Here is a 27930-nt window from a genome sequence, read left to right as displayed (position 1 = left end):
CTTCGTTGAGGGCAATGAGCACATAGCCGCCCACCTCTTGGATGCTCTGCAGATTCACAGTAAGATTTGATCAGGGCAACAACTGTATGTAGAAGACGCAATAGGCAGTAATGTGTAGCAAAACTATACAAATACCATAAATAATGCATTATCAGTACAACCAATGAGAGTCTGCAGTATTAACTTAAGTATTATCCAGCTACTACGTAGTGCAATGTAGGACCTCATATGCTGGCACATTTAAGAAGCTTAAAGACTGGACATTAACTGCAAGGTACCGTTTTTTTACTGTTCCACTGGAGCTATTTGGGTTCATCAGTACCTCAAGGACAGGTGATGAAGTGTATATTACGCAGAGTCAAAAATATTGTTAGTGCAGACAAAGTATTGCTGTTGTTACTGTTTGCGCATTGTGTACCTTGAGGAAGGACATGTCATGGTAATCCTTGGTGTAGGTGATTTCCAGGTTTTCCAGCACCACTGTGCAGTTGCTGTACATGCGTACCATGTTCCTGTAGTGGTCATCAGCCGAGCCCAGCCGTGTCAGCTTATTGTTGTTCCCCTGGCACACTACAGGTAGGAATGAAGTAGATACATGTGCCAAAAAGGGTGAATAAATAGTTCCTGAGAATAAACAGTGTCTGTTTTTTCCTTTTGCTAGAGATTTATTGAAAGGACTAATTTTGTTCAATAAATCCAGTTGGTCATTGTCATCAACAAAAAACAAAACAGAAAACTGTACCACACAATTAAACTTCTACAACAGAGTAAGTTCTCAGCCATGTTGTAAATGCTTATTCCATCATCAGCCCTGAACTGTAGTAGACAGATCACTTTATTGAATTCTGTGGGCCTGAACTTAGCTTATGAGAGACATTCAACTCCTGATTAACCATGGTAAAGAGAATGAGACTGTGTGCCCATATACATTGAGACACTTTGAACCTTATTTAAATTAGTCCATTAAATTAACACATCAAATCGTTAAATCGCTGGCTCTCATATGGATGTCATGGGTGTTGTTTTATTCCACAGTGTAAATATGGTGAGGCCATAAGTAATGGTGGGTAAAAGTGCTAATGCTCGTTTTCCCCTCAAGTGACCGACTCTGACGATGGCTGTAGCTGAGAGGCAAGTTAACACAAGCAGATCTGTGTCTGCCTTGAGAATCTGCGTTGAGAAACTTTTTTATCCCCCATTAGACCTGAATGACCCCAATTATTCAAGCAAATAAAACATCACTATCTTCACATGAGGAATTCCGTTGAGCATTTCCTGATGAAGGACAATATCAACAGAAAATAAGGACTAACTCAAAAAATTATACTGAGCTTTACATCATGACACAGACACTTCTAGTTGCTAAAGGTTTGTCCTGCAAATAAATGAAAAGAAAAAGAATTAGGATTAGATTTGGATTAACAGATAATGATTTCATGAGAAAATAAACCATGGGGAAGTGTTTGTTGTACCTACACTGCAAAAAATAGCCCTTCAAAAATAAGAAATAAAATAATTAATACAAAGTGTTTTTTGCTAGTAATAAGTGAAAACACTGCCAATGGAACTAGTGGAAATACACTTGTTAAGATTTCTTGAAAGGGATCTTAAAATTAGGTGGAAAAAAACTAACTTTGATCCATTTTTAACTGGTATTAGGAAGTGTTTTTGTGCAAGTACCATTTCTCTACAACTAAACTAAAAGGTACAAATGACAATATACCTGAAATTTGTAGGTTTATTTTTTATGCATAAAATGCTTATGAAATTCATTTATTTTTCAATTGTGCCTGCCTTGTGCATTGCATAGAAAGCAGCTCTATCCTAAATGAATTGTGATTGTCTCTAAGATATGGACTTTGGAAAACCCCTGTTCAATATCTGGCAAGATCCTCTGGCATGAACCCTTGTGATACAAAACAGACAGGAGTATCTAAAGGGTAAGGGTATGTGAGTGCACATGTATATTCATACTTGCATGGCTGTGTACGTGTGTGTGTAGAGTACTGGCCAGTATGGAGATCATGCAGAAAGAGCACAGTCATAAATTGGCACAATTCATTGCTCAGTTTACTCTCTGGCTCCAACACTCAGTGGCAAAGTGTACCAAAACACCCTTGATGAATGCATAACATAACAGTACAGTACATGCTCTGACAACACACACTGAATTAATGAAGTCTGGATTTGCTCTGTAGACCGACTTTAATTCCACCCTTAGTTGCCTTGGCACAATCCAATCTTAAATCTGCACTCTAGATGCAACAATTATGTTCTGACATGTTGTTGGCTGAATCACACACAAGAAATATAGGACTGGGATTCTTGTAAGGGGCAGGTGAAGTTACAATGACAATAGAGCATTCCTGATGAGTGAGGTTGTTCTTTTTTGACAACCTTATCAAGGATCAAAGGTAAGGAAATATCATGAGTGAATGCATACGAGAAGAATTAGAGTAAAAGGCAATTGATTTAATGAGAAAGATGAAAAAAAAAACAGATTAACCAAGTTAACCTGATACATTTAATTTTGCAGGTGAGTCCATATATTGAGTCCTGACTCAATATGAATGTTCCAAGAACCCCAAAGGACATCCAAGAGCAGTGGCAAAATTTTGGAAGAGTGAATTAACTGTTGCTTCATGAGATTTTGCACAGAGGTCTGGAGAAGGCAAACACGCCATGGGCATGTCAGAACAACACCTCTCTAATAGACTCTTTGAAAAAACACTACAGTCTCAGGGTCTATCAACTGCCTGGATCAAACAGACAGCATGTATTAATTGTGGTTGCCAGATGTAAGATTGTCCTCAACCATTGAATGATTCCTGTTCTATAATTCACATTTTTAAACTGAATCTTCATCTAAATATTAAATGTGTTTTAATGCGCCAGGCATGCGCCTCAAAGTTACTGAACAAAATGCACATAATGAACACTTCTTTCAAAGAAGAAAAGTGGAGGAAAAGATATTTCCTACTCCAATTCACTTTATAATGTTGAGCAATTTTTTCATTTTTTTTCTCTGTTCGAGCATTCACAATATTTGTTTTTTATTATTGCAGTGAATGTTGCTAACATGATTTATATTCCCAGAATAGTCTTTTTTCCTTAATTCAAATTCAGTTAAGGGCCACAACTTCATGTCTGAAATAAAATGTTGCTCTAATTAGAAGAAGAGGGAAGCACAGACATTGCCATAAAACTCTAAATCACAGAATTGTACTTTGAGAAAATAACATACTAATGATCAACTTTACTGAAGGAGTTCCACAAGGTAATGAAAAAATAAGGGATACACTAATACGCAGACTCACATGTCTTCATATTTTTTGAACAGAGCTGAAAATCACATGCAACGCAACAACAGTTACATGCCACTACATAAAAACTGATCAAATAAATATAAAAGAGAGACATTAAGTTCAATAACAGCTATAATATTTAAAGATAACTAATGTGCATACAGTATATTCCAAATTGTAATTATTCTGTCAGTTCAAGGATACTACAATGGTACACTACAGTAGCTCCAGGATTTGTTTTGCACCCAATAATACAATTTACTGCACACATCCCTGTGAGGTTATGGGACTTAACTCATGTCCAGAATAACTTCCATAAAATTAAATTCTCTATCATGAGAATTCGTCTTCCATGAAAGACATTTCTCTACCATGCGAGACATAATTCTGATCATATATTTCATTTTGGGGCCTCTTGCTTTAGTCCCACAGGGCAGTGGGTAAGAATCCTTAAATACCACATCTCATTTGGTATGTAATGAAAACGGGACTTTCTGAACCGGTCTGCAAACAGAAACATCCCATGACAAACAATTTTGAGAGCCAGTTTTACAACATCAGAGACACCTAACATAATGGGCCGAAATTCACAGTCAATATTTGTAAAGAGACACAACAGCAAACATTTCCAGGCCAGCTAGCATCACAGTCTAGTAGTTCAGTTATGTGATCAAATTACATTCAAGTACTTTATCATTATTCCCAATGCCTGGAAGGCAAGTTTTGCCTTGAGGCCAGTGTGGATTTCTGTTTTAACCACTTTAAACTCTACCAGTGTTCTGACAGTGAACATCCCTAATCAGAACGAAAAATTGTACATAACCAGCTGTCATTGATGTTATGGTGGGACTGGTATCTTTCTCATGGGGCTGTCACGGGTTAGCACTTCATAGCAGCAGTGGCACAGGCTGTAAATGGTTTCACTGCACCCAAAAAAGGTACGTCAGATAAAGGAGAGATACCCCTAGAGCCTGTGGTTACAGACCACAGAACGGATGAGAGTATGAGAAGAATTAGCACATCAGTGGCAGACAGGCTCACTGGTTTAGGGAAAGAAGCTTCAGGTCTGTTTTTGTGGCTGGCAGAAAGTAAGTAAGAAGAAAAGAAAGTAACAGCAAAGGGCCTCAGAATACATCAGGAAAGGAGGAAGTGTAGGGTCGTTGCATTGAGCAGTGCTTTTTGAGAAGTCAGTCAAGTCAGTCAACTGAAGTCCAGCGACAGGTAGAAATTCACAGTTTGCAGGATATCATTACCCCTGTTACTGAGGAGGATGGAACAAACACTATAGAGGGAGATGGAGGTAGTGAGGTCAGTCTGCCAGGCAGGGAGAAGAGTGGAGGGCTGAAGCCTACAGTTAAGTGGCCTTGGGCAAATGAAAAGAAGGAACGGGAGACAGTGAATAGGGTAGGGGTAGCGAGGTAGGGGTGTTAGGTTGAAAGGGACAGTGGAGACCAAGTCAGAGAAGATGGGTGATATCATTTATCAGTATGGTGCAGATAGATTTGGAGTTATGGAGAGAAAGAAGGTGCAGGTTCAGCAGCCAGTGAAATCTAGACAACAGAGAGAGATAGTGAAGTTAGTGAAGGAGGGAAGAAGGTTGAGAAAGCAGCGGAAAGGCTACAGATGAGGAGAGGGAGGGAATCAAGAGTGTTGCAGGAAGAGCTTGAAAGTTGGGTGAATTGTTAATGCAATGCCCTTGGATTTGTAAAATTCCAGCTGATTATTTAAATTTTCAACAGTGCTTTCCCACATGAGATTTTTAGAATCCATCTGTTGCCTGAGGCCCACATCACTTAGTTTTCCATTTCAAAGACACGTGTGTCAAAGATATCCAAATTTATTTCAAACTGTGTGTTTTGATTTCAGTCCAAGGAGTGTTACTACTCACAGTGTCACCTTCCCACTTCCCACTCATGTAACAGTATAGGCTGTTGTTCTTCTTACTAAAAATTCTCCAGTCGTTACAGAAACCCAAAGCCGGCATGAAGACCTCACTGCTGTGACTGAAAAACCTGTGAGTTCCAGTTTCTGGGAAACCACTAGACAAATCTCAGCCAGACACTGAGATAAAACAGTGGGCAGGGACCAATTGCTGTGCAGGGTAGAAGGGCTTTGACTTTACTACTCCTAAAACCCAAACAGAGCGAAACCCAGTAAAGGGGATGGCTTCTCTTTCTTCTGCAAACTAAAAACTGTTATCATACGTACAGAATGGTCTCCAAAAATGAAGCTGAAAGCAACTGAAGATGTTGCCACAGAAGTGTCCTTAGGTAACACAAGAGACCCAGAATCGTGTTCTCTGTGGGATCATTTTACCACCAGAGATTTCGGATGATAGAGGGTCAGCAGTACTGTATGTCTACCATGACTAACCTGCTCTAGTGTACTGTCTGAGTTTGAATCAGTGCTTTCACAGACAGGAAAGGAATTTAGAGTCACAGGCTAAGAGGAATATATGGTGGTAGCGATCCAATGCTGGCATAAGTAAAGAGGGAGAAGACCAACATGATTAAAAAAGCACCCAGGCAACATTTAAAATGCACAGCAACATTTATCAAGCTTTGTTTCAAATGGATCAGGTTGGTGCTGGCAACGCAACGCAACAAGTGAATGTTACGTATTACCGGCCAGAATGTGACATGATTGCCTCCTCTCACAGTCAGATAAACATAAGCATGAGCTGGATGGGAAACAGGTCAACATTGATGGTTAGCTATTCAATAGCTGACGTCAGTCAATTTTCTACAGATGCACTTCAAGACAACAAACAAATGGCTAGATTGATGGAACATCAGGTATATTTTAATGACCTGACAAACCGGAATTAGCTATAATCACTAAGGGAGAGGGCAGCTGGGAGGTACATACACAAACATGCATGCAGACAAACTCAGACACACAATGAACAGCAAACATACGTTCAATTAGGGCTGGGCGATATGGCAAAAAAATATGATCACAATATTTTTTTCCATATTGATCAATATCTATATTTATCACGATATACATGGGTTAAAGGTCTCTGGACCCACGCCGAAAATTAGATAGCACGAGAGCACTGTTCTCATCCAATCAGCAACTAGTTTCAACTTTCTGTGAGGTGGTGTCAGGAAGTACTTGCGGGGACTGTATCACTTGATTACTGCACAATAGGCTAGCATGCATTCAAAGAGATGGAGCACAGGAGCGAAACTTGTGAAGGCTGGTGCAGACACAAGCACAATAGAACGGGGGTGAAAAATAAATGGCGATAGGCTTGGTTAGATGAAAACAGTAACGACGGACAAACGTTCAGTGTATGTTGTCACAAATTAAACCAGCCCAAGAGCTGCTTTGCATCCTGTGTTCTAAAAAAAATACAGTATGGGACAAGCGGCAAAAGGTATTTTCTCGGCATGATACAGATCCCTCACACAAAGCAGCTGTTCGGGCTCTTCGTTATACGTATACATTGCCGGGAACTGTGGCCACTGTACCTGCTGCCGCTTCGTCCACCCAAGACCGCGTGTACAATCATGAAGTCCGCATTTATCGCGGAACATGACCTGTCTTTCAGGATAACGCCAGCGCTAGTTGACCTGTGCAAAACATCACAGGACAGAACTGCGCTCTCCAAGCCAGCTACCTACCCACTCACGATATCGCCTGTCACATTAGGCAATGTTTAGCGTATAAGATGTCAAAACAGATGTTTTCACAGAACGTTGACGAGTCCACCAACCGCAACATGGACGGAATTTTCAACGTAACGCGAGTTCACTTTCACTGTCGCTTTTGTGGCCCTCGCCGGTTCCACTTAATTTTTTTCCTTGTTTCCAGAGCATTCTTCACCGCCAGTAACTCAAACAATGCTCTTTGGTAGTGATGTGCAGTTCGTTAACGAACGAATCCTTTTGAACGAATCTTTGCCCTTTGCGATGATACTAGTTGTTTTCTCTGTGCGACAAAGTGTTGTCGAGGTATCCGGTTTTGAAATCACAGCAAATTTCTGCATTGTCTCCAACATGGGCTGACATTACATCCCACTTTGTATGAAAAATAAACACAAAATAATGTATTTGCTTTTCATTGCAATGATTCAAAAGTTGTGGCCAAAAGACGTGCGCAGGTGTTTCTCCTGGGAAACTCCAGTAATTTGCATTGCAAACTTTATTATGAATAATTGTCATACACAGATCCATAAGTTTTGTATGTTTGTCTGACGTTACCCAAGTTGCCAGATCGTCTATGAAACACAATCTACACGCACAAACCGCACACTACCCCCCTGCCGAAAAAACCTCCCGTATTTTGAAACCTAGGCCTTTCTGTTGGCAGGTATGGGTAAGGGGGACCCCCCGATTGCCATTGGGTATTTCGCACACTGCCTACAATGGTGGGTTTCACTACTTAAGTCACCTACATAATTTTGAGCACTTTTCACTATAAACAGGAAAGCCATTAAATATGTGTTGAATTAACTATGAATGTAATTATAAATCAATCAATGCTCAGTAAATTAAATGATTTCATTCTCATTTAGTCTTTTTTTAGTCATTAATTCACCCCTAATTCTCAGTTACAGCTATTACATTTCCTGCTCTGACACTGATGTGATGTGTCTTTAATTTGTGCAACTCCAATTGATTTCTGGATTCTTGGTACATATTATTAAGAGGGCAGTAGTGCCTTGCTTTGTCTGAAGACCAAAAATAGGAGATGGGGGGCAGTATAGTGTCCAGCCTTGACTGCTGTCATACAGATTAGCCTTGAGTCTAGAACCAACAGAGTAGCTGTACAAACCAAACAAGCAAAATTTCTGATGCTACCAGCTCCTTGTATGAGACTTTTCGTTATGGACACTAGAGTGGGATGTAATTACACCACTTGCCATTCTGTAGAGACAATCTGAATGATAGTCTCTACACTTGGCAGCACATAAGAATGACTCTGATAGGAGAAGTGTACCATAATTTAAAAGTCTCACAAATGTGTGAGAATAACAATGAATGTGCTGATATAAAATATACGATGCATTACTTCCTCAAGTAAATTAAAATGCATGATTTGAACAGTTTCCTTACTCCTCTCTACACAGGTCTAGTATAGCCTTTCCTCTATAATAGAGAAAAAAATTCCTTAATGATATGATGAGACCTGACATCCTCACACAAAAATCAACAAAATTCATTGTTGTGATGCTGCTGTTGTTTTCTTTACCATGAGCAAGAAAGACTCGATCTAGCTTTAAAAGTTACAAAAACACGTTCTGCCTCTAATTTCCCCTGATGGTGCTTACTTTTTTATCTTTATTGAAAAGGATTTTGATTCTGTAGCCATCCCAGAAAACATATTGTGAGTAAGGTTTAATATGCTCAGTGCATCTGTTTACCTCTCAGTCAGATCTGTTTCCTGGGTTTGGCATCCTTATTCTGCAGATCTTCCACCTCACCTTCATTCACAATTAATTTATACATAGAGAAGTGTAAGTGTAAAGTTTTTATAAAGTGTTAAAACCTTTAATTAAAGGAGTTCCACTAAAGCTTCTTCTGTGAAAACTGAACTGTATAAGTGCACATATAAATTACAGTATGAGTCTGCTCAATCCATAATTAAAGAATTTTGCTTCATTTTAAATAGTTATATTTATCTACGCAGTACTATCCTAAATGTTTGGGTAAATGTTGTTAAAAGTTGATGTTGCGTTACCTATTTAAAAAAAACTAAACTATCTTTAATAACAGACAAATCCATGGCTCACACACAAATGCAGCTATTATAATGCTTTAATATTTTGCAAGCATCTGCCTAAACCACAAACCTCAGGTGCAGTCTGATTAACCTCCACTTTATCCTTTTGTTTATCGAGTACAAAGAAGAACTTAAGACGAGTGTTTCTGTGAATAATAATACAAAAATGTAGCCCAGAGAAACAGCTAATGATTTCGCAACTGTATTATAACTCCTTTGGCAGCTGAAACAACAAAGATAGTGACACTTCCAATAACAGCACAGTACAGCACAGTTCTAGGGCTGGACATTTTAAGATACAACAAGCAAGCGACCACTTTTCCTGAACTAATTTGTGGAATGTCCACATACGGGCAAAACCATTTCCATTTTCACCAGCTTCTGGCTATATTACACCCTAGCTGAAATTTCATCCTATCACAAAATTTCTAATGGCACCTTTAGTGACAGGTACTGTGACTAGATCAAAAAGTACTATGACTGTTACTAGAAGCTAGATGCTAGAAGCCACTGTTATTACCAGGCTTTCCAGTGTTAGAAAGCACATGTGTTAAAAATGTTTGATCTGAATCGGCCTTGTTCTGCAAATAGACAATTTTATCTGCTGCATTGCCTGTGGCAACATAAAAAAGGGCAAGTGCAGAGGAGGAGCACTTCAGTTAGCATGACCTTAGACTCTGTGTGCAGCCTTGGTGCTCGTTACTGCTCAGTTTCCTTTCTGTAAAGGCCATTACACTGATTTTGGTGCATTTTTTCCTCACAGTGTTCACTCACTATGGTCAGGACCACAGTGGAAACCAGCCGTATCTCATAGGTACTCAAGCATGAAGAGGGTATATTTGTAACAGTGCTGGACATCCTGTTACCAGAGGCTCTGACTGCATGTTAATTTACCTGCAATGGACTAAAAACATCATGATGTTTCCTACTTATTTGGATTAAATCCAGTTTATTATCCAAGAGTCTGTCACTTTAACTTTTTTCAACCATTTCAAACTTTTCCTTGCAACTATAATATAGACCTGTTGTCAAATGTTGCATCTCAATTTTTACAGGAGTCTCAGAAATTTTTTAAATGTTTATGTTATACAGCACACATGAACAAACCACGTTATTTATGGTTCTGAGCTGGTTGAGTGATTCTGAATGTATTCACAAAGAGAACTCCGAATGGGCAAAACTAATAAAAAATCACCTAAATCTCTCAGTTTAGATTAAGCTGTCTGATCACCTGTTTAACAATATGAAACCACTGCATGACCTTGAGCATAATTCCATCAAAAATATTCATGGGTTTAAACCAGAACCTGGCAGCAGTGTGGCATAGTGGTAAGGAGCAGGGCTTGTAACCGAACGGTTGCTAGTTCGATTCCTCACTTGGGCACTGCTGTTGTACCCTTGGGCAAGGTACTTAACCCACAATTACCTCAGTAAATATCCAGCTGTATAAATAGATAAAATCGCAACCTACTGTATGTAAATCGCTCTGGATAAGAGCATCTGCTAAATGACAACAATGAAATGTAACTTAATGTAGTGTGATGCAACCTTGCAAGGTACTTTACCCCACATAACAGTTACATGTGAGAACCTGACATCTGGGTATCATTTAGACCTGTTCATTGTTATCCAGTTCCTTAATTCTAAAACCAATGATGGAATATATTACACTATCCCATCAAGGAAAAAAGACAATGGGCATTCAAAGTACTAATCAAGTCAAAGCATACGCACATTTTCACAACACAGCACTCCCGTAAAGCTTGTTTACTATGTTACGTGCGGCGCACTGGGCTTGTGGAGTCTGGGGTCGCCTGCGTCTCGGTCCCCCCCCCCCCCCCCCCACTCCTCTTCCGCTCGCTCTCTCCTGACGCAGGTATCCTGCGGCGCTGCGACCCGCCTCCTTGTTCCGGTTCGGCCAACCAGAAAACGGGGTGCCCCGATTTAAAGATGCTGGATGCTTGGGATGATCGTCTCGCTAGGGTTGGTTTTGTTTTGTTTTGTTCTTTTCTTTGGCACCGTCTGTTGTCCTCCCCCCCCACCCCCCCCCCTTTTTCCTGTGAATGTTTGTCATTGTATATCGTCTTGTAAATATTGTAATATATCGTGTTCCCCTACATTGCTCCCGTGTCTGTGCTTTCTTTGCCCCCCGCACTGTCCAAGCCAGCGGGGGCTGGTTGTTTCCTTTTGTGTTGCGTCCCACATACGTACCCCTGGACGCCATTACCCATCTGGGACGTAACACTACGTGAACACTTATGAGCACATGCATGGCTGGCATGAGGCTACAAGACTACGAGGCTCTTGGTTGAGCTAAAAGCTAATAGATACAGCTAAAAGCATGTCTCATTTAAAACACACACACACACACACACAGATAAAATGTCTCAGTGAATGCCAAACTGGTTATTAAGTTAGTGGCTTGTGGGACAGGACAGTCCTAATGAAAAGGATGAGGAAAAGTACTGGAAAATGCATGCATAAGAAAACTACATGAAGGCTCAATTTTTTTGCCAGCAGAACCCATCCCTCATAAAATAATGGCTAGATGAGGGAAACAAAATACTCTTTGTGAAGAGCCTCTACCAATAAAATTTATTGCCCTGCATCATCACTCCAGAATCAGCTTGAAGTCTACCCTTGGAGAGGTTTTCAATTGCTATGACTTTCCCATGCTCAGAAAGAAACGTGTATTTGGAAATGGTGACAATGTAAGGCAGGTTGTCATCTAAAGAATAACATTAATCTCTTTTGTGAATGTGAGGATTTTAGTATTTCATACATGCCTGTTTCATGCAACGACAGTGTGCTCTCATATTTCAGGGGTCCAAATGAAGGAAAAGTTAAAAGAGAAAGAAAGAGTGAGAGTGAAAGGGATAAAGATGTGAGATATGAGAACTAGAATTTACATCAACAGCATTTCCTGAACCAGTATTATGATTAATGTTCTTTATCACAGAAACGTATAGGTGTATATATGCTCTCAACTTATTTCAGTTTGGACTTGGAGAAACCCCATCAGTCAAAGTAATCCAAGCAAAGCAATTCCAGTTGTTTAGTCAGAGTCTGAGAACTACAAAGAATCTGGTAGACTAATGAATTAGTGAAAGTCAACATTAAGATCCTTTTTACTTGTTTAGCAATGCAAGTTTGACTTAACACAATGCTTATAATGGCTTATAGTGACTGAGGAAAATATCTACAAAATGTATAAAAAATGTCCATGATATAATTTTCATTGAGTTGAGTTTCATGGCAGAAAAATGCAATGTGTTTGCAGCTATCATCATTTAGGCCTGGACAACAACTGAGACAACACAGAGCTGACGTGCAATCCACAAGTTATGGATGGCAGAGTAATGAGCTGAAAGGACAGGCATTGTATCAGATGAGATGAGCAGGCTTTTTCTGCCCCTACTTTCTTCTAACTAGGTAAAATTGCACACAAAAGGCAGTTTTTTAAGACAAAGACAAATGTGATCCTTCTTTGTGTGGTGACCTTCAGAGCCTTTCTGAAAGGGGGGGGGGGGGGGTAGGAGCAGGGGAGCAGGATGTGGCTGGAGGATGATTTAAGGAAAAAAGAGCTCTCCAATTTCAGGAAGTGCTGCAGAGTCTGACACTGTGGGAAAAGCTAACATATTAACCCAGATGTTGAGCTCCCCTAGGGGGTAATGGAGAAGGGGCTGGGAGCAGGACAAGCGGGGGTTGCAAGCTGAATGCTGAAAAGAGGAAAGATCCAGGGCAAGGAGGTGCAGCCACGCCCAGATGTTGACATCAGCCAGCCGGGAGCCTGTTGATGTTGACAGGCTGTCCCCACAGATGAAACGTGAGGACAGAGAGGACAAACATCAGCCCAGTCTATGAATGAAATTTTGTGTTGGAATACTTGATTTACACTTGGTCAGTACCACATTAAAACCAAAGAGAAATGAGATTTTACTCTCAAGAGAAGTTATCTTAGATACATGTAAGATGTAGAACGGACACTCATCTTCACTCGTCTGTGTTCAGGGGAGTGTGTTTACTCGAGTTGGCCTGAGACCTTGAACTGTAATGCTGTCTGTGGAATCCATCCTGAGCTGTGTTTGACTTGGGCTGTCTCCACAAAGGACGTGCCACACCACCCTCAAGGAAGTTCTTGTGTGCAGCAGAATGCATCCAACTGTGGCTCTCAAAAGCAGCTCTCATTGCATTCAAATCTGCCCTTTGTGATACTAATGCAACAGCTGGTTGTTCTCTTTTCACAGTGCTGTGTGCTTCTCATTTTTGGCTGTCAGCATGCTGTCAATATTGCATTCACTACTGAAAAGCTGACAAGGTACAAAATGAGTCTCTCTTGAATATTAAAATCCTTTTAAGTCTATTTTTTTTTCTTATTTTGAATTTGCTGTGGCGGCAGGGTAGCCTCAAAAGAGGGTGAAAACAGGGAAATGAAATCATCATGAAAACAAAGATCCCTGCATGTGTTTTATTCATTGCTTGGTGAGGAGTCTGTTCATGGTTCCCTACTGATTCCCTGTGCTCCTGGAGCCTGATTCTGTTTCGTGCAGCAAAAAAGTGATCTGGCCAGGGAAAGCTGCTGTGGGTGAGTAGTTGAGCTCTGGTGTTGACAGACTGGAGTGGACGGTTGTGCTATGTGGGACCCTAACACTTTAATCATGTGCCCAAATGCGCCCTGCTATTGCCAAAACAGAGAAGCCACCCTAAGGACCTTTTTAAGATTTCACTTTTTCTCTGCTCAACAGCTTAAGAAATGTTATAGAAGAGAAAGGAATAGATAGTCATAGTCATAGCCTCAATTCAAATTCTAATTGATGAAATACAATCCAACAATGATGATTTCACTGAATAAAAGTCTCCACATTGCCCCATGCATTGTTTACCAGACAGCTAATCAGACTGGCTCTTGTGCATGGTGCTCAGTATGAGCACTGAATAACATTAATGATTATCCACAATGGATCCGCTTACACTGATAACATGTAGGCCATCAACAATCACCAACAATGCTTTACATCTAGATTTCTGTGTTATTGTCTACATCACACCCTTTGAATGGCAAGCAGGGGCCATTGCATTACTGAGTTAAAGGAAACAGTCTGAAGGACAGAAATGATGACTGCACATTTTGATCAGATGAAGTGGGTAAGAGCAGATCATAAAGCTCCTGCCAACGTCCATAGGTCTGTCTCCCGCCTTGGTTTTGTCCACAATTATGATTACAAACCAGGCAGCTTTACAAACCTGTGGCTTTAAACAGCAAGGTGGTCCATGACACAGACTCTGGGCATCACTTACAAGTTCAAATAGTACCCCCCCCCCCCCCCCTCCCCAAACAGACCAGCGGTATTTTAGAGTCAACATACTAGTCAAGCAAAGTTACTACTGATTGACTGTGGTACAGATACTTCAGTCAAGAAACATGAATTATGTGCAAATCGATTCCAGGATAGCCTTTTCCAACTTTACCACCATCTCCTCTGATCATTAATCTTCTCTAAAGTGATTTCAAGAGAATCCTTCTTTTCATGTGCAGGGTGCAATTGGCCATTCTGAAGCCTCTGTGAGCACTTCTTTGAGTCATTTTCGAAATAAGGCCTAACTAAAGAGGATGTATATCCCGTCAGAGTGAATAAAAATTGAAAATTTGATTGAAATAGTTTCTTCTCATGCCAACCATTGACACATTCTTTTGTTGCAAATGGAGTTTACATCAGGACTGATTACCTCCTTACACTTTGCAGAGCATGATTAAATGAGCTCATAAGGTCTCCTGACAGAAAAATGTTAAACCTGGATATATCCCTCTGTTTTTTTTTCCTCAGGGGCCTTTGAATTGTATATTTTCATTTCATTATGAGATAAAATCCCCCAACAATGTTCAGTGGAGAAGGAGTGCACCAAAGGAATGCAGTGGGAAAATATGATTTCTTTAATTGTCTGATTAAATTAATGATTATGAAGCAGTGAAAACATGCTAACTGTGCAGCACATACACTCATACACTCTCAATGGCCATGTAGACATTTTGTAGGAAACATAATGTCTCCCTAAAAAGCTGACATTCATTGCATAAATGTTTTCTGTTCCCGAAGCCTTGTTACGTGCTAACCACCAGCACTACTCATTTCTCGGAAACAACTCAATGCCAGGCCACCCCTCAGTTGAGCACTTTTCCTTAAAACTGGGTCATTGGTTATAAACGCCAGACTGAGTTTAAAAAAGTGTTTATGTTTGAAAGTTTCATATTCAAATTAATTTGCCAGTGTATTTTTTTGGAAATATTTTAAATCCAGTTTATAAAGCCAAAAAGTTGATTTACCATGGTGTTTTTACAGAAATGGCCATCTGCCACTGTCTACATATCAGTATACTGTACTAAATATAACTGTACTATACCATTAAAACTGATATACTAACTACTATGCTGTACTGATTATCATAACTACAGCATTACAAGTGATTACAGTAAACTAACAGTATTTGCCTGTAATAAAACTGCAAAAATATCCACTCAGCAGCTGCAATGACAGATCTGTTGATGCAGTTTAGTGACTCCGCATGGGGTGCAATGCACTGTGTGGTCCATCCTAAAACCAGGTGAGTGTAAGGGCAGGGTCACATCTCAGAGGAGCACCCGCCTTTCACTTGCAAGCTACGAACTGTGGGCTTCAGATGTCAGTGATCACAGTCACATAGAACTCTTGGCCTGCCTATGTGAGAGAGCACTGCAAAAAATCCAAATCTCACCAAGCATATTTGTCTCTTTTCAAGTCAAAATATCTCTTTACACTTAATATAAGACACAGTCACCAAACAAGCAAAATTTCCTTGAGCTACAAGGACTTGTTTTTAGACAGTGCATCTTGAATATCTTGTTTAGTGACACTGTCTTGAAAACACCTTGTGGAATATCAAATTAAGCAAGCCTTTTTGACAAGTCAAAACTGCATGACACAAAAACACTTCCTAAGACCAGTTAAAAATGGATCAAAATTAGTTTTTTTCCACCTAATTTTAAGATCCCTTTCAAGAAATCTTAACAAGTGTATTTCCACTAGTTCTATTGGCAAATTTTTTCACTTATTACTAGCAAAAAAGCACCTTGTATTAATTATTTTATTTCTTATTTTTGAAGGGCTATTTTTTGCAAACTTGCGCTTATGTCACAGGGCCATGGTGACCATCCAAAAACAGGATCTTGTCATTATTATGTAATGATATATTATGTCATTATTATGCACAGCTGTTACCATGATTTGGTGATTTGGTGGCTGCCTCATATGAGCCGACCCAAGGGCCTTATGGTTGGATGTGGGACAGTGAGAACTGACACATGGATGTCGGACTATGAGCACCTCAAATGAAATCCACAGCACAAGACATATTTCTCCTCTACCCTTCCTCTTTCCACGCACTCAGGTGTGGAATTTCATGGGCACACACAACATGGGGCCAGGCTTCCTTGGGGCTGCCCCCTTCAGGTGCTGGGTAGAGAAACAGGAAGTCTTTTTCCATGTGCTGACCTCAGCCAGTGGTGTGTTATTGTGGAGTCAGATCTATTTGAATGGACTTCAAGGCTGGACAAAACACTGACACTCTTATATTCTTAAATTGTTCCAACCATGGAGGAACCATTATGAGTAAAATGTCAGTGGGCTGCTGATGCTGACCAGTTGGCTGGGGGGGTCAGACAACAAAAAAAGGAGTAACCCACACATTTCACACATTGTTCTAGCAGGAGAGAACAGCTGGGCCACCAAATTCCCTGGCTAGCTGTTGCATTCCTACAGCTTTCCCAGCTATACAGTAGGCAGATGGTTAAACTCCTCTCTTAATAGGCCCTGAGCAGACACTCATGATGAAAAACCCCTCACTGGGAACACATTGCCCATGCAAAGTGTGGTAACCAAGTTTGGCAGACTGGAGTGGGGTAAACCAAACAGAATGACTTGTATTAATAATCATATTCGGAAGCGATGGTATGGATGAGCAAGTGTATCCGACTGAGTAAAGAGACCTCTCATAACAGCTTTGATAGGGAAAGAGAGTGTGGAGGCTTCATATTGAACTCATTTCTGCAGCCTTTGCAGGATAATTTTTCCACAGGGCACACTGGAGATGACATGGGATTCCACAGCTATCTGGTTTCCTTTTCCTTTATCTGGCATGAATTCAGAGGTTGTGGTGTAGAGTTATGAATGGTAATTTTGGCTTCTGTTTACAAATTCTTTTTCTCAGAAATCAGTGTTTGGACTGCAGCTTGAACATTTGAAGACCCAGGGCTACCTGCTTTATACAGCATCCAGTTATCTAAACTTTAAAGCAATATCATACACCTTGATGTGACTCACTATAAAGTTCAGTGAACAATTTTACCTGTGTAATACTAAAGTTTAAAGAAATACATAGTAAAACTACTTAGAAACATGCTATTGCATCAGTCCTTTCCAAAAGGTATATGCTCAGTGAGTTAAAACCCCAATTCCCTATTATTTTCCAAACAAATCAATATTAAGTTTGTTAAATCTAAAAAAAAAAAACACATTTGGATGACTCATATGTAAACAGTCAAATTGATGTCTGTCCTCCTCTAAAAAGAAGAGGACAAAGTCTTAAACAAAGCTTTCAAACATTTCCACTATCACCGCAGTACAATTATACCTATACACCTCAACTGTCAATACAATCAGCTCATCTTTTTCTCTCCCCTTCACAGATGAAGAAGACAGACTGCACATGCCGAGTAAGTGAGCAAGAGTTCTGTTGTTTGGGGCTTGTGCTAATCTGGAGGACAGCCGTTTCAAAAACTGGCCATCAAAGATAACACAGAAAAGAGATCTGGCAACGGTCTCTGATGCCTGTCTTGCATCACTCATCCAATGACGTGAAAGCCTTGGCAGCGTGTACACTGGCCATCTCTGCTCAGAAGAGGTCCCACAGCAGCAGTCAAGATCCTGGTTGGACAGTGAAATGTGAATGTGCATGTATGTGCATGTATGATGCCTGCTAGGGCTTCTCGTCAACATATCAGCAACTATACACAACATGTATACTGTATTCTCTGAGAGGGAGGGAGCAAAGTCTAAAAAAACAGAATGCATCCATTCATTGCATGGAACAATTGAATTCTTTGTTTCCATTCAGCTGCTATGGCAAACTACGTTATTATCATAGTTCTATGATTATAATAGTGGTGTCTGCTTTAAATGACCTATGGTATCAAAGTCCTGAGATTACCTTTTCAACACATACTGCAAGCTCTAATGTGACAACTTTCACTTTGCACCGATGATGATGCTCCTAACTGTTATAACTGCTGTGTGCATTGTCAGAGAGGAGTATCAAGGGAAAATCCCATGGCACAATAACACAATAATGATGCACATCACATTAACCCCATTTCTGCAGCGGAGCTAGCAGTTTGCCTCTGGGTTCCAAAAGGGTGAGGACACACACATGTCACACGGCTTCATGAAAGAGACCCATTCAGGACTCTGTTCTTTCAACTATCTAATCATCGACAGCTCCTACTTTCTATTCATTCAAGGCAGGGAGCACACCTTCCTAGCCTCCAATGCCCCTGCTAAGGGGTGATCCAAGTTGAGGCTTGCCCCCAAGGGTAATCCCCCCCCCCCAACCCTAACCCTAACCCTACCCCCCCCCACATCTGTGGTGGAGGTGCACATAAAAAGTGCCCTGGTCTGGGGCAACAGTGACACTGGGGATGGGAATGTGGACACCTGCTGGGCACTGTGGAGTGGAGGAGTGGTATTTCCTTTTCTGGCACAAGGCCTGCTGCGGTGCACCTCAGCTGATGGTGTATTTAAAAGATAATTCTTAACATGTGTGAACCTTGGAACCTGTAGATCTGGAGGTAGGTGGTCTGGCTAGGGAGGGGAGAATGGGGCCTAAGAAAGACACAATTTCAATTCCCTTCTGAGTCCAGAGTGTTCAGACACTGGAAGCCCTGAACAATGGAATGCCTGTACAAGTGTCCATCCACTATTAATATAGAAAGCTCTACTAACAGAAAAATGGATTTCATTTAAGACCATTATGCTAAAATTCAAACGCGGAATATAATGTAAAAACAACCACGTGTATTTTCAGTCTCTATTACAGGCTATTTTGTCTTACTTTGGTTCTTAGTCTTATGCACATTTTAGCTGCTGTGCTTTTAAAGAGCAAGATATTATGCATATCTGCATATGGTCTTGGACATCAATCCTCAGAATCCTTTTGACAGGATGTCTAAGTCACTTAACCTTTTTAATTGAAAAGCAATTTGGAAACTCCCACTCATGATTGTGATCTAATTCTCAAATGACAGGAATAACATTGAGGGCCTCAACAAAAAAGATGTATTTAAAACTATGAGTTCCATCCATGTAGATTTTCGCAGTTTATTGTCTCTAAATGAACACAGAAGCAGGTTGGGTTTCAGGGGGCTTGCCCTCTCATATGGGCAGCTCATTAACTGGGAGCTAATGACCGTGACTGTCAACAGAGCTGTCAAGGAACTCACAGGTAGCTATCCACTTTCAGTTTGTCACACTGGAGTTTGTTTTGTAGTACTTTTGCTGTTCATGGTGACACTATGTGACATGCTGTGACAACCACTGATTATCCAAGCGTACAGAATAATGACTTACTCCTGTAGACATTGATATATGCATTATACATCCAATCATTCAGACTACAACAAATTTCTTCTAGTAGAAAAAAAGCACAATTACGGAAAATGTAATCTGACTATTCCTGTATAGATGCGGAGCAAAACCTTGTTGAAAAGGTGAGGCAGCAAAGGGGAAGAACATCTTTGTATATACAGTATTTTTGTAAAATATAACAAAAGGTTGTGCAAACCTGTACACTCCTCTACACACTGTACACATGAAGACAAAAAACAACAAGACAAACAAAAAGCAGGCTGCTTCAAATCCAACACAAGTGCGTTCAAATTTAACTTTAACAAATTTAACCTTTCTATCACGCGACTGGCACAGAACCGGAAGAATACAAACATCTGCCTCGTAGTCTTTTCTGCGTGCCTGTATATTGCTTTCCACTCCTTCATTGACATTGCGGATACGTCCAAATACATGCTATTTTGAGTCCAATGGTCATTAAAGAGATATTTAGCTATAGCTATACTGCCAAAACCTGTCTCTTACGATGATTAATAACGTTGGTTAGTAGTTTATTATCTGGTTAGTAGCTAGCTTAGCTGTAGCTAAGTAATAGCGATAGGTACAGTGAGATGAACTGGTGACCTAACATTACATAGCGAACAACAAAAATTTACCTTATTGTTATAATAAATGTATAATTAATAATAATTTATGTGTACTGGTAGCACCATTTAGGCTACCCAAAAGTACAATAGCCACATTATGTACCCGTACCACCGAAAGGTAAGACATCGAAAAGAAAAAAACTGAAAATACTTCAACTTGCGAATACTCTAGGTGATCTCATCAATACTTTTCGCTCGTGAGAATGCAAGTGGCGTCTAACTGGAAAATACCACGAGGAAATCTAGATGTTTCTAAACTCGCAATGATTTCAAGCGACAATGCAACATACTACAAATGTAATTATTAATGGTCGCATACTGGGGACAGTATGCAGTAGGCGGTTTCGAATACAGCCACTGCGATTTTTGCAGCGTAGTTTTTGCATCATGTCCTGCCTCCTGCATGCTTTACCCAGACGCTGCCCCTCATCTAAACCAAACCGGAGTATTTGCTGTAGGTGAGAACGCGTCTGTCACGGACAATCCCCTTTTGTGTGCTACATGTGTGAAAGGGCAATTCCGGCCAAATTCCGGACCTGATACTCAGGATATCTGTAATTGATTGTTTAATGCAGACACTGACATTCAGATGTTTTGGATTTTGCAGTCAAAATGTTGACTGAACATGCCCAGAGAGAAAGGTTATTTCAAAGTAGACATTTGAACAACCCTGATTCCTGTAATTACGCAGAATGTGAAGAATGATCAGAAGTGAATACCTGAGCCTGCCCTACAGCCTAACAGAAGTACACTGTACACAGTGTTATTCTGTGCCTTTTGTACAAGGGGACTATGAATTACTGCCTCACCGTGCTCTACAGAATATCATGTACTCATTTTTGACTAAATCAGACACAGAAACAAGAAAAAACAACTACTGCAGGCCAAGAATGGCCCATATACAATTAACTATTAGAAAAGCTCATACTGTAATAAAACCTCTACATTTAGAATGCAGAAGGCAATGAATTTCAATTTTGAAATCTGTTCTCAGATTACCTTAAAACAATCAAACCTCCTCCACACTGATTACGTTTTACTCGTCATAGTGATTTTAGTTCTGTCCTACAGTGAACTCTTCTAACCTAAGGAGGAAAAAGAGATTGTGATTTTGATTAGACTGCCCTGTTGCACATCACATGGTTGTTGGTTTCATCTCATTAAGCCAGTGCTATAGGTTAGATTTGACAGGGGACCATTCATCATGTAAAAGGTAAGGCAGATTTTCTTAAAGGTAAACAACCTCTGTTAAAAAACATATTTAGTGAATAATAATGACAGTAGCAGGGCCAAGATATTGTAACATCTATTTTACAATACTTTTGAATTAAAAATAAACAAAAAATATACACAAGCGCCTCAGAAGCGCATAGATGAGGACTGTGGATTACTCCCTAATATGGCCATAAATACCAAACTGGTCACTAAGTGACATAACACATAAATATTGTTTTTACATTACGTAATTCCCTTACATTACACCTCTCTTTATGTGATGGTAGTTGTAGCGAAACAAATGTCACCTGAGGTACTGCAACTATTGGTGAGACCTCTAGTGTTGACACAACATGGGCACACTGGGTTAACAGCTGGACCATACATACATGCTGCGCAGGTAAACAGCAGACAGCTGGATTGCATCTGTGCTTAAATTCTCCATGATACAGATACACAGACTGTGGTCATTGCACTCTGCAGATGCCCCAAAGCTTCCTGTTCACAATGTTCCTTGTTTTCACTCTGCATTGGTAGCTCTACTCTGGGCCAAACCCTGAAAACCATGCCAATCATGCACTGTCACTCTGCTCCCAAGATGCGATTAGAAATCTGTCAAAGAAAGTGAGTTCAGCTAGATATAGTCATGAGGACTTGTGCATTCCTCTGCTGCGGCCATTTGTACTACAGAGTAAAAGCTGAAGAAATGATGGAAAAGCTAGAGGAAAAATGGTAAACAGGTTGAAATGAGGGGAATCCCCTCCAGATGGAAATTAGCAAGCAGGTTGCCTGCTTACACAGAGCTAAATGTTTCCCAGGAACAACAGCACAGCCCACGCCAAGACCCTGCTGTCTCCTGGCTGGAATCAGAAGGTGTCATTATTAATTTAATACCTCATTCACCAATCCCCTGAAATTCACACAGCAAAGGTGGGATGCCTAGCTTGTGATTAGCAATTAGAAAATGAATTTCACAAGTGTAGCATCCATGAAAAACTGAAAGCAAGGATATAAGTAATAGTTTGTGCACTTGTTAAAACAACCATTTTTATGTTTTATGTTTTTTTTTTTTTTTTTATGGGGATGAACCGGAAAACAAGAGTGAGTCAAAATCTGAAACCCATAAATGTATGTTTGTTGCAGGACTTCCTTCATTTACAGATTCTGCCTGTTCTCTTGCTTTGAATTGTAGACATGGCTGCTCTGGCACAAACAAAATAGCAACAGCTTCCCTGCAGCGCTGGCCTGGCCCAACAGAACACAGTTCAGGAAGACTGCATTATCTCTCTCTAAATAACAGGCTGATGGATTGCTATTCAGTCAGTTACAGTCCCCGCTGTCCTTGGCTGCACAGCTTGACTTAGGGCATTGCTCTCAAATTGTCATGGGTCAAGTTCTCATCACAATTTTTCATGTCATCTCATTCAAATGGGCATGAAAGGCATGATTTTTTTTGGCTGCATGTCCTCACCACAGATGACTGGATAATAAAAACAGAGTGTGTCGATGGCTCAGATAAAGTGTAGTCCTCCACCACAAGGTACAATGACAATTTAGAAGCTTTGAAGCCCCTTCCTGCAAGATGATCATGGAGGCTCAGATTTCAGATGTTGAAACTGTAAAAAATGGTTTGGCTCATGGTTCATTTAACAAAATGCTTCAGTATTCCATTGCAAACCACTACAAAACTCAGAGCGGAATCATTCATTGCATGATCAGTTGGATAATTGGTCCATTGCTGTAAGTGTATTAATTTAAAAATATTTGCCCACTCTTAATATGTAGATGTGTTTGAAATGCTTTAAGTAAAAAGCAGAAATTCTGAGATGCAAGAACAAGGTAAAAATGACCTGATAATGAACTGAAGGTCCCAGTAGTATTCTCACCCAAACCAACACATCACACCTAGAAAGCTGAGGATTTATGACCACTAAACAACCTCCCTAATTATATTTTCTCATGAGACAGATATTTTTCTTAATTTGACTCAGACCGATGTAGAGGATTTTACAAGATTACTTCAACTGCATATCAAGGACAGATAGCTGTACAACTTCACAGAAAGAAAATCTGAAAGGATAAAAACATGGCAACTGAAATTAACACAAAGTACCCCACTGCAGAGATAGTGATGGCTTTTAAAATGCATCTTTAATGGTGCTAAGAAAAGCCAGAGAAAGTATTTTGACATATCTCTTCAGCAAGTGAACAAAACTTTTTCCCAGTGTTTTTTATTTATTTTTACAGTGTTCATACATATTAGAAAGAGCAATTCAAGATGCAGACGGAGGAGTTCTGCATCTCTAATTGCAGGTATGTTACAGTAGAGTTTTCTGTCTCTTCTATGCACAGTTGTCCTTTGCTTATGTTGAAAATTGACCAATGAAGGAAGAATATCTTCAACAGCATTCAACAGATATCTGCACCTTTAGTGCCCATCATTGCTGACATATGATAATGAAACGGCATCAGTGATGTTTTGATACAAGAACATAATTCCATTTGTGTCATGTTAACTAGCTCAAGGGAGGACTGATTTACATTCTTAACATTTTTGTTTTCTCACACAGGTTCTTCAGTCAAACTGATTTCGTATTGGATTTTTGAAACTTGGACTGCTTTGCTTTTAAACGCATTAAATCATTGGACACTGTAGTCACGCAGCAGCCAGGACTCAGACCATGCACTGTTAAAAAGAATACAAACACAAGAGATATTACACTGAAAACACCTGGAATGTCTGTTCTTTACTTATAGCTATATAGCAACATATTAAAGAGACCAAATTCACTTCTGGTGTGGTATACTGTAGCAGGCTTGGGAGACATGGTTGTGTAGCAGATTTTTCATTTTCTCCAATGAATGTATTTGAGTAGGTTGTATCAATGTGGGGAAATGCTAGGTGTCATCAAATAAAATCAGTGCTTCAAAGACACTCGGTATATCATATTACAATGATCTGAAAGAACCCTTTCAAACTGTTGAAACAGTTGAAATTGCTTTGTCAAGAAGTCTATAGATATTTGAAAAATAAGCTCCGGAAAAGTGACTAGATGTGCAATGTACACACTAAGTAAACAGGCCTTCCAAGAAAATTTGATACATGCTTGATGAATCCAGCTAAACATTGCCCTATATAGCTTGAGCTGTGTCTGTGCCAAAAAACCCAGTGCTAATACAATACTTTGGGTGTAGGTGACTGTTGAGTAAATAAGTTTAAATAAAGAATTCATTCAAACCTAAAATGTACCCAATTCCATTTGTTATTGTTGGATCCTGTGTAGAATGAGACCACAGTAATCCAAGAACAGACAACATTAATCATAAGAGGCAAAGTTATACAGCTAAAGAAAAAAAACTATTTGTTTTTTCGATTGATGTCAACCAATAAGACAACAGGACTCATTCTGCCCACATTTTCCTAGGGATTCAGAGGTCTGAATAGGAAGTGAGTCACATTTCCCAGTCATTGGCTGCATATATAAGACTTTCGAAGGAGCGGGTCTCTTTGCATAAACACGCCTTTAAACACAAACATCTTCATCTATTCACTTTAAAAGAAAGAAAAGAAAGAAGTTGAATTATACCCGACTGCTGTGGTAGATTTTTGCCATACTAGCAAAATATAACACACTTTAAAACAATCAAATGAAAAATAGTCAAAAACTGATATAAATACAATAAAATATAATCTAATGTAATGTAATGATAAAATTGAAAAATATTGTGATTTTGCAGCAGTGGGGACAGACTTCACCCAAGGGTGAAAGCGCAGTTTGGTCAGTAGAATAAATAATTGATGAGTAACATGAAAGGCATTACACCAGAGTGTACAGAGAGGCATTGCGTATGGTTCTATGGATCATACAAGGCAACCCCAACTGAACAGACTGCTTCAGCCAATAATTTGCATAGATGAAGAAATGCGTGTCTAAACCACACTGGCTATTGCACAGAGTGAGCTGCTCTGTCTGCAGCATATTTGCACTGCTTCTCCTCCCCAGCTTTCATTAGAACAACAATTACATCACTGCTAAGGAACTGCAGCCTTATTGAAAAGATTATATCTTACATTTTTGTTATGACAAGATGGACTGAGGACAAGCTATGATATGAAAGATCCTTCCTACATATCAATTTAAGGACATCTGATGGGGGTGTTGGCAGCACTGCATAAGTCATAGTCTCATATGGTGGTTTGTGTGTATATTAGGCATTAGGAATAAAGCACTGTCAGTCCTCCATGTACTACATTTTTATACTGTATACATGCATATCTGTTTTACTGTTTATACCAGACAGCTGGTGCAAAAGAAGGTTCCAGCCATTCAGAGTATCTTATGAGGCGGTCTCTGTTTTCTACTGTAAAACCCAGCACAGCTCTTTTTGGATTTCTCTAGAGCACAATTTCTCCATAAACTTATCTCATAATACCAAACCGCTAATTGGACTGTGGATATTCCTCTCAGGTGACAAATGCAGACTTCCTCTCCCTTTTTCTCTCTCTTTCTGCCCTTCGCTTTCTGTGGCCATCCCATTGAGCTACGGCATATCAAGTTTATTCATGCCCAGAATCTGTCATTGAGTGTCAGCAGGCACCTTCCTTGTGTCTCTTTGTTAACACTTGGTGGAATTCCCCTCTAGCAGTGGCCCCTCTGGTTCAATCACATTACCAGTGTTTGCCTTGGAAACACTGAAATATCTGCAATGTCTTTGGAATGACACCACAATCTAGTTTTTTTCTTTGAGTCCTTTGCTGTTAATATGTTTACAGACTAATCTAAAAATGGCATATCTGTGAGTCGATAAATGCAGCCGGACTGTCACAAAACATTCCAAGTAACATTATTTCACCAGGAATTCTTTCTATAAATGCCAGGTAACTACCGCACAACAGATAATCTCTCAACCTCTAAAAATGGTACATTTATCTTTTTTCATCTCAGCTTTTTATTGAACACAGTAAGTCAGAGTAAGACTGAGAGAATTATAGGCCTGAATGGTCAGACTGAAGTGGGTACTCAACAGCCTGAGTGATAGATTGACTCAGCATTAGAAAAATTAAATTTCCTTTTTAGTTGACATTATCAAACATCAGTAAGATTAAATTAAACAATACTGAAGAGGTGGAGATCATGCAATGTCAAATAAGGTTTAATTAATATTTCATTCAATACAAAGCCACTACATTGCGATGTGACAAGTACACAGATGATTCACAGCTCAGCTGTACTGCTTTGAGAAGTACACTTAGATATTTAAACATTGAATGTGCTGCACTAAGAAGAAATTTGAAATATCTTGAAAGACTACTGTAGCACTGTGGAGTGATAATTAGGAAATGGTTTTACATCTTCAGGGCATTTTCTTTCATTTCCAGCACAAAGAAATATGGGTGTCAAACTCAAGGAACAGGCAAGTTTCAATCAAAATAACCATTTATTTCATTTTCAAACATACTATACACAGCACAGGACATTGGTGGAACAATGCTCCAAGGGAAGAAGAGAACACAGAGAAAGCATTCATGTGTGGTGTAAATCAAAGCTGTTGAATCATAATAACAATAACTTTCTGTACATATTATGATAGGAATGAGCTTATCACAGCAGTGGGTAATTAAAAAAACTCTAACTAAACCACATCCATCGAAGTATATAATGCTTAGGTATTCATATTTGTGATGCATATCATTGCAACTGCAAATAAACATCTTCATACTCAGTGACCATGGATACTACTCTGAGTATAGCAAACAACCCTGAGTTTTGACTGGCTATGCAGCAATGCCCTTAAGTGCAGAACATCATATAGTGGCATACATCTTCCATGGTATCTGAAAATGACGGGTGTGCCCTCTGCATACACCATACAAGTGTGATGGCGAAGTGAGAGGAAGGCAGAGATGGCATGCCATCACAGGCTCTACAGGAACAGTGAGGCTGAAGCACTGTCAGTGCTTCAAAAGAGAACTGAAGCATGCCGTCACAGAGGGCCTTACTACAGAGAGAGGCAGCATTAGTAGTGGTGGAGGGTAAAGGGAGCAATCCCAAGAGAGAATCCAGCTCTGCAGAGTGCATACTTCAGCCTCTTGTGAGATCTGGTGTTTCGGCCCTAAAGTGGAATAACTGCTTCCTTGTCTCATACAGAAACATTTGACCAAGTGCCATCCAAATCCATTCATTTGTTTTTATCGTTATCCCATTCAAAACAGATGGATTCATAGGGCAATCACATCACCTTCCCTCTAGCTGCCAGCAGGGTTATTTGTAAGGGCAATCACCATTACAAATAATGACATATATATTCCCAGACCGCTTCTACGGTTTATTTATTTGTCATTTACTTAAACATACTTATTATCCATACACAAACGCTCAT

At 39.8% G+C, this 27930-nt stretch overlaps 1 protein-coding gene across 2 annotated transcripts in view; it reads right to left on the bottom strand.

Moving 5' to 3' along the window:
- LOC118795159 (epidermal growth factor receptor-like) overlaps window positions 1-27930 on the bottom strand; it is a 78742-nt gene that overhangs the window by 22707 nt on the left and 28105 nt on the right. For both annotated transcript variants that reach the window (XM_036553544.1, XM_036553553.1), the window contains exons 2-3: window positions 419-570; window positions 1-46 (exon numbers count right to left, since the gene is read on the bottom strand). The exon at window positions 1-46 is cut by the window's left edge and continues 162 nt beyond it. In XM_036553544.1, coding sequence (XP_036409437.1) covers window positions 1-46; window positions 419-570 — 198 coding nt within the window. The remainder of the gene's footprint in view (window positions 47-418; window positions 571-27930) is intronic.

This window comes from Megalops cyprinoides, chromosome 2 (genome assembly GCF_013368585.1).
Source record: "Megalops cyprinoides isolate fMegCyp1 chromosome 2, fMegCyp1.pri, whole genome shotgun sequence".
NCBI classification, from domain to species: Eukaryota; Metazoa; Chordata; class Actinopteri; order Elopiformes; family Megalopidae; genus Megalops; species Megalops cyprinoides.
Note: the sequence above shows the minus strand (reverse complement) of the source record. Positions and strands in the feature narration are given on the sequence as shown.